Source organism: Dendrobates tinctorius, unplaced genomic scaffold (assembly GCF_039654945.1).
Source record: "Dendrobates tinctorius isolate UK_male_01 unplaced genomic scaffold, ASM3965494v1 ptg000246l, whole genome shotgun sequence".
Classification (NCBI taxonomy): domain Eukaryota; kingdom Metazoa; phylum Chordata; class Amphibia; order Anura; family Dendrobatidae; genus Dendrobates; species Dendrobates tinctorius.
In genome coordinates, this window is record NW_027361913.1 from 3,003,180 (window position 1) to 3,015,407 (window position 12,228).

At 46.5% G+C, this 12,228-nt stretch overlaps 1 protein-coding gene across 3 annotated transcripts in view; it reads left to right on the plus strand.

The window, feature by feature from the left end:
* LOC141063204 (EF-hand calcium-binding domain-containing protein 4B-like) overlaps positions 1-12,228 on the plus strand; it is a 151,193-nt gene that overhangs the window by 38,556 nt on the left and 100,409 nt on the right. For all 3 annotated transcript variants that reach the window (XR_012224840.1, XR_012224841.1, XM_073557266.1), the window contains exon 3: positions 2,477-2,588. Coding sequence is in view for 1 of the 3 variants with exons in the window: in XM_073557266.1 (XP_073413367.1) it covers positions 2,477-2,588 (112 nt within the window). In the remaining 2 variants the exon portion in view is untranslated. The remainder of the gene's footprint in view (positions 1-2,476; positions 2,589-12,228) is intronic.

The window sequence follows — 12,228 nt, forward strand, 5'->3', positions numbered from 1 at the left end:
CCCGGCCGCGATCAGCGGCGCTCACCACGTGGGCGCCGCTGATCGCGGTAGACGTACTATCCCGTCCACGGTCATACGGGCCCGGGTACCGTGGACGGGATAGTACGTCGGATGTCAGGAAGGGGTTAATATAAACCACAACACATACACTAATATTACCATCAGTGCCATTATACAAAGAAGCTCTACTTATAGTATATATAATGTGCAAGTGTACATATAATAAAGTGACTGATCAGTGACATTATACACAAGAGCTCTGTATATAATGTATAGTGTACAGGTAATGCAAGGTGTACACGTAAAGTTGTTTTTGCCATGTAATCTAAGAGCGGCATGATGTAGAGACAGAGACTCTGATTCCAGTGATGTGTCACTTGCTAGGCTGCCTGTAGCTCTTTCAATAATATCAGTGTTTTAGCAGCAGGAGGAGATTATTACTAGAGGACTAGTTGTCTCATACTATATAGTCCTCCTGCTCTCTGCTGCATCATTCCGCTGATTTGTCGTTTTTTGTCTATGCACAGTGTACTCAGAAAGCTGCCAATCAGTGGTGTGGGCGGAGTTACACAGAGTTCAGCATTCAGAGAACTGGTAGATCTGCAGCAGAAAAAAACATTATTTTATCATAACTGCAGCCAGCAGCCCAGTAAGTGATGCATTGCTGGAATCAAGATTTCTGTTCCTAGATCATGCTGCTCTCAGACAGGATAAAAAACACTTGGTGACAAATTCCCTAAACCCTTTTAATGAATTATATGGCACACCATACTCACACTGTTCATCAAGACTGTCAAGAAAATGCCAGTCTTGATGAATTGCAGGCATAGTCTTTATTCATTAAGAGACTGCACAGCCTGTTATATTGTATGTCCATTGCTACCTACACAACAGCGCAGAAGTCGAGATGACTTTGTCCTGCTGCTGCGCTCTGCACAGGTAATGACAAAGATGACAAAGCGCATATGCTGATGAGTCATGTCTACTATGCTGCGCTCTGCATAGGTACTGCAGTCAGCAGTAGGTGGGTTGCTCTACTCTGAATGAAGCTAATGCTTTTTGTAAACCTGGACGGTCCTGCCATCCTGGATCATATTGATCATAAAAAAGGCTTGAAATTTTAAGCTATCATAGAATTTGGCGCCCAGGTCAACAGCTCCTGTGGCACCCCCCCATATTATATCATTAGTAAATCCTACCGCCATAGTAGCATAACTTCTTTATCCTGCATAGAAAAATTCTCTTTACAAACTCGTCTTTGCACAGCAGCAGAGCTACCACTTGACTCACTACAACACATCCTCTTTTTCCAGCACATCTGCCCTTCCCTTCCTGCAGCGCATTCTTAGGGTCATTATTGTACAACATAATTTTGGTTCGCATTTGACATATACACAGCAATAATAATCTGGGTTTATCAGGCAATGATGCAGCAAAGTAGTACCATCCAATTAAAGGGAATCTCTCACCAGGTTTTTGCTACCCCACCTGAAAGCAGCATAATGTTGGGACAGAGAACCTGATTCAAACTATGTGTCACTTATTGGGCTGTGTACTGTCATTTTTATAAAATTACTGTTTTATATAACTACTGCAGATGTTGCTGCTCTCTGAATGTTGAGCTTTTTATAACTCCGTCCACACCACTGATTGACAGCTTTAGACCCATGTACAGCCTCACTAACACCAGGTCAGATTACCAATGCACTAGCAGGATGCAGTAGACCCCCATGATAATGGCGGGGGCAGCACAGGTGCAACATACTGATGCAGATAGCCACTTAGAAACCTACCAATTCACGGAGGTGAGGCTGTGTAGTATTAAACATGCACCCAGATGGAGCTTGCATAGGACGCCAATCACACCGTTACATATGATGCACAGTTTTTGGCTTACAACCTATAGATGAAGCCCATGCTATTAGATCAGGTGGCTGCCTAGCACTATATAAGTGCACCCCACCAGACAGATACCTCAATTAACCCAATGAACATTAAAGGGCCTGGCTGCATCCTGCATAAAAATGGAAAAAAGTGCAATGAAAAGAAGAATAATGTGCAAGATAAATACATTACATCAGGCATTGGTTGATATTTTGGCCAAAATAGGTAAGCTCGCAACCTATGTCATGGGCCCTCACGCTGGCAATCACTTGAAAACAGTGATTTTATCAAAACTACACTAAGCAGTACAGTAAGTGACACATCACTGGATTCAGTGTCTCTGTCTGCTATGCTGCTCACAGATTAGATGGCCAAAATCTGGTAGAAGATTCTCCTTAAGTCTCAAAGGAGAACTTAAGTAGCAATAACTTTTCTATAATGAACTCAAAGTGGCCCAATAATCAACAGCAGACAAAAGATCAAACAGAATATTGAAGATCTACCATTGTGATCCAAAGCATGCATGGACTGACAAATTATTGTAGATATCGCTAAGGATATTCCTCATGTTATAATTGTTTTTCTTCTCCAGAGAATCAGTGGAGTTATTTTCTGCACTACCGAAGCCTTAGAAGAACTATTCGATGAACTTAATAAAGAAGAAAAAGGATATCTTAGTTATGAAGAGTTCACTTCAGGACTGAGTACATGTTACATTCTTTTAAAACAAATTCTATTATTTTCTTAGAAAAGCTAACTTTAATATTATGTGTGATCTGTATAAACCCCTGGGGAAAATAGTTCTGAATGAAGAATCAAATGTCTCTCTAGCGCCACCTGTATATACTAATGGTAGTGCGTGTATATTAGTGATACTTTTACATGATTAATTTCTATTTTTCATGGAGATATATCTTTAGATAATTCACTTAAAAAAAGAGAAAATTTAATACATACGCCCCAATTCAACATGGCATACTCAAGAGAATTATGAAGTAAAACTAAACTAAATGTTGCAAATTATTTGCGTGACTCAAAATTGCAACTTTTAGGATTTTTACACCAGTCCCTATTAACTGTGGCAAAGTATTGATGGAGCTGGGCCAGGACAGGGCATGGCAAAGCCCTTCTGATGAGTTCATCATACTTTATGCTACAAAAGTGGCGCAAGTAACTCCAGAAATAGCTGGGCAGCACCTAGCAGTGGCACACGGCAGTCACAGGTGCTTCTCACAAAGTTCAAATATCATCATCATTTGCTGAGATAATGACTTTTGGGTTTTCGTTGGCTGTAAGCCATAATCATCAACAGTAACAGACATAAACACTTGAAATAGATCACTCTGTGTGTAATGACTCTATCTAATGTATGAGTTTCACTTTTGTATTGGAGAACTGAAATAAATTGACTTTTTGATGGTATTCTAATTTTGTGAGAAGCAGCTGTGTTAGACATGACAAATTAATTAAGAGGCACACCATGCATCTTAATATATTTGGCTGACCTTACTTTAGAGCTCCGTTCATTAATAATGGCATACAAGCACCAGTCTTAAAGGGGTTGTTAGTCGAAAACAAATTATCGCTCATCCATTTGATAGGCGATAACTTGCTGATTAGTGGCTGTCCAACTGCTCAGGCCAGCACCAAATAACAGGGGAACTGTGATTTTGGTCCAGCGACACCCATCCGAAAGGACCGTCCCGCAGGTGAGATAATAAAACTTATTTTTCAGTTCTTCAAGGGTCGGTTTGGGGGCTTATATACAGCAGTATAGAATGCTGTATATAGGCCGTGAAAGGTGATGACCGTATCTTATATTGGCCAAAACTGATGACAGCTTCCCTTTAATCTGGCAGGTATGGGACTGGGTATCATTTACTAAACTGCATAGAGAAGTACAGCGAACAGCAATTTTCTATGCAAAAGAGCCCTACAAAAAAAAAAGTTTCCTTTTTTTTTCACAATGCTCAATGGTTGCTATTAGAGTTGAGCGACTTTTGGTTTTTTAGGGTCGCGTTTCGTTTCGTGAAACTCGACTTTTCCAAAAGTCGGGTCGAGCAAGATCGTCCGATTATAGGGAAAAGTCGGGGTCGTCCCGAAACACGAAACCCAATGTAAGTCAATGGGGAATAAAAGTCGGCATTGAGAGGAGGACAGGAAACACACCTACAGTGCCCATTTGAATGCCAAAAGCATCAATTCTTCTTACTTAAGCTTGTCAACCTTAATTAACTTCATAATACAAGTTACGCACTGAAAAATGGGGGTTATTTGGCTAAATTTGTGGGGGGGGAGGGCTGGCTGCAGGTTTTCATGTGCCCTGGGCGAAAGAGCGCCCCTTTAACACATACCACAACTCATCATGCTCCGATACGGCAGAGAAATAGCGGTATAGTACAATGAAAAATACCTCACTTTTTACATCTCATGACGAGGCCCATCTATTTCTCCATACAAAATCATTGGTCCCATATAATGTTTGAAACAGTATATGATGAGCTCCACATAATGCTACAGTATATGTTGGTCCCCATGGATGAAGCTCCACTGTCTTATGGGCCCAAATAATGCTCCAAACATAATGGGCCCCATTTCTAATGCTCTAGTGTATAATGGGCCCTGTAAATGCTGCTCCAGTGTCTGATGTCCACCTTTGGAATGTTCCAGTGTATGGTGGGCCCCATCTATCATTCTCCAGAGTATAGTGCTCCCCAAAAATTGCTGTCCCAACATAGAAAACAATCAAATAAGTCTCCTCGCTAGGGAATCCCTGTACTTGTCTGGACAGGTGCTGTAGCTTGCTTAACAGCTTGCCAGCCGTTCTCACGCCCAGTGTGGATTGCACGTGATTGCACAAAGGTTAGAAAGGGTACCGTATCCCTGGATAACATGTATGGATAGCGTACACATTCAAAATATATGTCTATACAGCATGAGGCAGGCTCAGACGGTGTTAGGCCCAGTATGGATTGCACGTCATTGCACAAAGTTTAGAAAGGGTACCGTATCCCCGGATAACATGTATGGATAGCGTACACATTCAAAATATATGTCTATACAGCATGAGGCAGGCTCAGACGGTGTTAGGCCCAGTATGGATTGCACGTCATTGCACAAAGGTTAGAAGGGGTACCGTATCCCCGGATAACATGTATGGATAGCGTACACATTCAAAATATATGTCTATACAGCATGAGGCAGGCTCAGACGGTGTTAGGCCCAGTATGGATTGCACGTCATTGCACAAAGGTTAGAAGGGGTACCGTATCCCCGGATAACATGTATGGATAGCTTACACATTCAAAATATATGTCTATACAGCATGAGGCAGGCTCAGACGGTGTTAGGCCCAGTATGGATTGCACGTCATTGCACAAAGGTTAGAAGGGGTACCGTATCCCCGGATAACATGTATGGATAGCGTACACATTCAAAATATATGTCTATACAGCATGAGGCAGGCTCAGACGGTGTTAGGCACAGTATGGATTGCACGTCATTGCACAAAGGTTAGAAGGGGTACCGTATCCCCGGATAACATGTATGGATAGCGTACACATTCAAAATATATGTCTATACAGCATGAGGCAGGCTCAGACGGTGTTAGGCACAGTATGGATTGCACGTCATTGCACAAAGGTTAGAAAGGGTACCGTATCCCCGGATAACATGTATGGATAGCGTACACATTCAAAATATATGTCTATACAGCATGAGGCAGGCTCAGACGGTGTTAGGCACAGTATGGATTGCACGTCATTGCACAAAGGTTAGAAAGGGTACCGTATCCCTGGATAACATGTATGGATAGCGGACACATTCAAAATATATGTCTATACAGCATGAGGCAGGCTCAGACGGTGTTAGGCCCAGTATGGATTGCACGTCATTGCACAAAGTTTAGAAAGGGTACCGTATCCCCGGATAACATGTATGGATAGCGTACACATTCAAAATATATGTCTATACAGCATGAGGCAGGCTCAGACGGTGTTAGGCCCAGTATGGATTGCACGTCATTGCACAAAGGTTAGAAGGGGTACCGTATCCCCGGATAACATGTATGGATAGCGTACACATTCAAAATATATGTCTATACAGCATGAGGCAGGCTCAGACGGTGTTAGGCCCAGTATGGTTTGCACGTCATTGCACAAAGGTTAGAAAGGGTACCGTATCCCCGGATAACATGTATGGATAGCGTACACATTCAAAATATATGTCTATACAGCATGAGGCAGGCTCAGACGGTGTTAGGCCCAGTATGGATTGCACGTCATTGCACAAAGGTTAGAAGGGGTACCGTATCCCCGGATAACATGTATGGATAGCGTACACATTCAAAATATATGTCTATACAGCATGAGGCAGGCTCAGACGGTGTTAGGCACAGTATGGATTGCACGTCATTGCACAAAGGTTAGAAAGGGTACCGTATCCCTGGATAACATGTATGGATAGCGTACACATTCAAAATATATGTCTCAGGAGGCAGGCTCAGACGGTGTCAGGCACAGTATGGATTTGACGGCCCAGATTACACAGCGGAGGAGCAGGGAGAGGTAAAGATTGCAAATGCTGGGGCCCTGGCCAAGCAAGGGGGGCCCACTCGTGGGCGTTGGTACTGGCACTGGGCCCCTCATAGTACAGCGGTGTGTCTGACGGCGGGTGTGCACCACCACCGTCAGAGACACTTGATTGCACTATGAGGGACCCTGTGCCAGTGCCCGCGCCCAAGAGTCAGCCTACCCACCTGTCCAGGGCAACGGCACTCGCACGGTGTCGTGCGCTAGGTGGTGACCCCGGCCATGGGGGGTAGGCAGCACAGTTAGGGAGTTTTAGAAAGTGGCATATGTTGATGTTGGACATTCAGCTGATGCAAAAGGCGAAATAGGTGAAGTACCAGGAAGAGGTGGACCAAAGCAAGCCATTTTTCTGTCACCCTATGTGTCATCAGGGGAAGGTGGGACAAAATCCTTGGAAACCCATGCGTGGTTCATTTTAATGAAGGTTAGATCATCCACATTTTGGGTTGACAGACGGGTCCTTTTTTCTGTCAGGATTGATCCAGCTGCACTGAAGACTCTTTCCGATAGCACACTTGCAGCTGGGCAAGCGAGCTCCTGTAAGGCATATTGGGCCAATTCAGGCCAGGTGTCCAGTTTAGCGGCCCAATAGTCAAAGGGGAATGACCTGTGTGGGAGAACATCGATATGGGAGGAAAAGTAGTTTGTAACCATAGTTGACAACTGCTGTCTCCTGTCACTTTCCATCAATGCAGTATTACCAGTTGTGTGAGCGGTATTTGAAAACTCAGTCCACAACATTGTCATGAAACCCCTGTCTCCAACGCCACTTCTGCTGTGTGCACCACGAACACCTCTGCCAAGCTGCCCCCGGCCCGTACGGCTCGTGTGAGAACCATCACCGCTGCTGTGTGCTGGGAATGCCTCAAGCAACCGATTTACCAGAGTTGCTTGTTTATTAGCCAATATTAGGTCAAGGTTCTCCTGTGGCATGATGTTTTGTAATTTGCCTTTATAGCGTGGATCCAGGATGCTGTCCAACCAGTAGTCGTCATCGTTCATCATTTTGGCAATGCGGGGGTCCCTTTTTAGGATCCGCAAGGCATAATCTGACATGTGGGCCAATGTTCCCGGTGTCAATGATGCACTGCGAGTGCTGGGTGGAGGAGCACTTTCTGGCAAATCCACATCCCTCCAGTCACGCACAAACCCTGTACCAGACCTTGCCACGCTAACATTTTCACTTGCCCCACGAGATGCATCCTCCTCCCCTAAGTAATCATCCCCATCATCCTCCTCCTCCTCCTCTTCTTCCTCCACCTCGTCCAGGAGAGGTCCCTGAGCAGACAATGGCTGAATGTCATCAAGGATTCCCTCCTCCTCTTCCTCCTCATCAACATTGGCTGCAGACGCCTGCTCCTTAAGGTGCGTCAAAGTTTGCATGAGCAGACGCATAAGTGGGATGCTCATGCTTAGGATAGCGTCGTCTGCGCTTACCAGCCGTGTGCATTCCTCAAAACACTGAAGGACTTTACAAAGGTCTTTCAGCTTCGACCACTGCACGCCTGTCAACTCCATGTCTGCTCTCAAAGTGCCTGGCCGTGTATCCTCCCACAAATGCATTATGGCCTGCCTCTGCTCGCACAGCCGCTCCACCATGTGCAGGGTGGAGTTCCACCTTGTTGCAATGTCGATAATGAGGCGGTGGTTGGGAAGGTGGAGCAATCGCTGCAGCTTCTGCATACGAACTGAGTGTACAGGCGACCGGCGGATGTGCGCGCACAGTCTTCGCACCTTCTGGAGCAGGGCTGTTAACTCCGGATAATTTTTGAGGAAGCACTGCACCACCAGGTTCAAGGTGTGAGCCAAGCAAGGTATGTGGATGAGTTTTTAAAGGGCTATGGCTGCCACAAAATTACGGCCGTTATCACTAACTACCTTGCCTGCCTCAAGATGTACACTGCCCAGCCATGACTCAGTTTGTCGCTTCAAGTACTCGGCCAGCACCTCGGCGGTGTGTCTGTCGCCCAAACACATCATCTGCAACACAGCCTGCTGACGCTTTCCACTAGCTGCTCGATAGGGGGACACATCGTGTGCAACAATGGCAGCTGCAGATGGAGTGCTCGTACGACTGCGCTCTGTGGACGAGCTGTCGCTTCTGGAGGAGGAGGAGGGTCGAACGCCTACAGCCAACTGTTTCCTATACCGTGGGCTAGGCAGCACTGTCCCACCACCGCTGTCCCCTGTGGACCCTGCATCCACCACATTAACCCAGTGCACAGTGATGGACACGTAACGGCCCTGGCCATGCCGACTGGACCATGCATCAGTTGTGAGGTGCACCTTTCCGCTCACTGACTGCTTGAGTGCATGGACAATGCGGTCTTTCACATGATGGTGGAGGGCTGGGATGGCTTTGCGAGAGAAGAAATGGCGACTGGGTAGGTCATAGCGTGGTACTGCATAGGCCATGAGTTCGCGGAAAGCTGTGCTTTCCACCAACCGAAAGGGCATCATCTCAAACGAGATTAGTTTGGCAATGTGGGCGTTCAAACCCAGTGTACGCGGATGAGAGACTGAGTACTTTCTTGACCTACTCATAGTGTCTGGGAGGGTGAGCTGGACTTGAGAGCTGCATATGGTGGAAGTAGCGGTGGACAGGGCGGACTGAGAGAGGGTTGATGATGGTGATGGAGTTGGTGTTCTTTCTGATGGCCTAGAATCAGTCTTTCGTTGATATAACAGTGGGATTCCCTGACTGCTGTGGCCTTGCAACGACACCTCAACATTTGCTGCTGTGCTAACCGGTGGGCTTACAGTGGGGGAAACAATGTAGCGTTGCTGACTACCTTCGTTGTGATCAGTTGCACATGTGGCACTTGAGGTTTGGTGTTGTGTCCACGCTTGCAAGTGCATGCTGGTTAAATGTCTAAGCATGCAACTGGTATTCAAATTTTTCAGATTTTTCCCTCGGCTAAAGGTCTTTGCGCACTTCTTACAGATAACCTTGGCCTGATCATGAGGATTTTGTTCAAAAAACTGCCACACTGCACTCTTCCTACTTTGGCAGACATTTTGCGGCCTAGCACGCTGTGATCTTTTGACCCTCTGGACAAGCTGTCCAGCAACTCTTTTGATGTTTGGAACCTGTCTTTGGAGTGCTCCGGGCCTGCCAGATAACAGCTGTTGCGATGTCGATGTCTGCTGTGGATGCTCCTCATCTGAGCTATTGGAAGCAGCACCCTCTTCCCCCAATGGATGCCAATCTGGGTCAACAACTGGGTCATCCATCACCTCCTCTTCTATGTCATGTGCACCTTTCTCTGTTTCACCGTGTATGGTGGTATAGTGTGCGGGAAGGGGCACCTGAGTCTCATCAGGGTCAAAATCTGGCTCTGTACACTGCGAGGACAATGTAGTGCTCTGAGTGAATGTACCAGCAGAATCATCCATCAGCGGCTGTGCATCAGTGCACTCCATGTCAGATTCATCTTGGCCTGGGTAATTCACCATTTCACTTGATAATCCAGGCATGGTATGTGAAAACAGCTCCATGGAGTAATCAGTAGTATGGCCTGCGTCATCCTTCAATCTTGGTTGGGGTGAAGGACACAAGGAAAGGTGTGGTTCATGAACATGAGCCTCCAATGACGACTCAGTGCTTTTACTTTTTACAACTGAAGAAGAGGAGGCGATAGAGCTGGAGGCTGAGTCAGCAATGTAAGACAAAACTTTTTCCTGATGCTCTGCCTTTAAAAGCGGTTTGCCAACTCCTAGAAAACTAAGCGTTCGAGGCCTTATGTAGCCAGACGATGACGCAGGGTCAGCACCTCCTGCATTCGGTCCTATTTTGCTCTTGCCACTACCATCAGATCCACCACCAACACCATCATTACCAGCTGCCAACCCCCGCCCAATTCCACGGCCTCTTCCACCAGCCTTCCTCATTTTTGGTAGAAATGTAGACAAAATCCAACAAACTATATAGTAATGTAAAACAAGGTACAAGGTGTCTATAGGACAGGGGAGTTTTAGAATTTCTGCACACACTTGTGGACAGTGGACACTTGTGGATTGTGTGCGGCCCACTGATATCTGAGCGCTATGTGACACGCTCGATGGCACAGCTGCCTGTGACCAAAGTGACGAGAGGATAATGGAGATTTTGAATCTCTGCGTACACTTTTGGACACTGGACACTTGTGGATTGTGTGCGGCCCACTGATATCTGAGCGCTATGTGACACGCTCGATGGCACAGCTGCCTGTGACCAAAGTGACGAGAGGATAATGGAGATTTTGAATCTCTGCGTACACTTTTGGACAGTGGACACTTGTGGATTGTGTGCGGCCCACTGATATCTGAGCGCTATGTGACACGCTCGATGGCACAGCTGCCTGTGACCAAAGTGACGAGAGGATAATGGAGATTTTGAATCTCTGCGTACACTTTTGGACAGTGGACACTTGTGGATTGTGTGCGGCCCACTGATATCTGAGCGCTATGTGACACGCTCGATGGCACAGCTGCCTGTGACCAAAGTGACGAGAGGATAATGGAGATTTTGAATCTCTGCGTACACTTTTGGACAGTGGACACTTGTGGATTGTGTGCGGCCCACTGATATCTGAGCGCTATGTGACACGCTCGATGGCACAGCTGCCTGTGACCAAAGTGACGAGAGGATAATGGAGATTTTGAATCTCTGCGTACACTTTTGGACACTGGACACTTGTGGATTGTGTGCGGCCCACTGATATCTGAGCGCTATGTGACACGCTCGATGGCACAGCTGCCTGTGACCAAAGTGACGAGAGGATAATGGAGATTTTGAATCTCTGCGTACACTTTTGGACACTGGACACTTGTGGATTGTGTGCGGCCCACTGATATCTGAGCGCTATGTGACACGCTTGATGGCACAGCTGCCTGTGACCAAAGTGACGAGAGGATAATGGAGATTTTGAATCTCTGCGTACACTTTTGGACACTGGACACTTGTGGATTGTGTGCGGCCCACTGATATCTGAGCGCTATGTGACACGCTCGATGGCACAGCTGCCTGTGACCAAAGTGACGAGAGGATAATGGAGATTTTGAATCTCTGCGTACACTTTTGGACACTGGACACTTGTGGATTGTGTGCGGCCCACTGATATCTGAGCGCTATGTGACACGCTCGATGGCACAGCTGCCTGTGACCAAAGTGACGAGAGGATAATGGAGATTTTGAATCTCTGCGTACACTTGTGGACAGTGGACACTTGTGGATTGTGTGCGGCCCACTGATATCTGAGCGCTATGTGACACGCTCGATGGCACAGCTGCCTGTGACCAAAGTGACGAGAGGATAATGGAGATTTTGAATCTCTGCGTAAACTTTTGGACACTGGACACTTGTGGATTGTGTGCGGCCCACTGATATCTGAGCGCTATGTGACACGCTCGATGGCACAGCTGCCTGTGACCAAAGTGACGAGAGGATAATGGAGATTTTGAATCTCTGCGTACACTTTTGGACACTGGACACTTTTGGATTGTGTGCGGCCCACTGATATCTGAGCGCTATGTGACACGCTCGATGGCACAGCTGCCTGTGACCAAAGTGACGAGAGGATAATGGAGATTTTGAATCTCTGCGTACACTTTTGGACAGTGGACACTTGTGGATTGTGTGCGGCCCACTGATATCTGAGCGCTATGTGACACGCTCGATGGCACAGCTGCCTGTGACCAAAGTGACGAGAGGATAATGGAGATTTTGAATCTCTGCGTACACTTTTGGACAGTGGACACTTGTGGATTGTGTGCG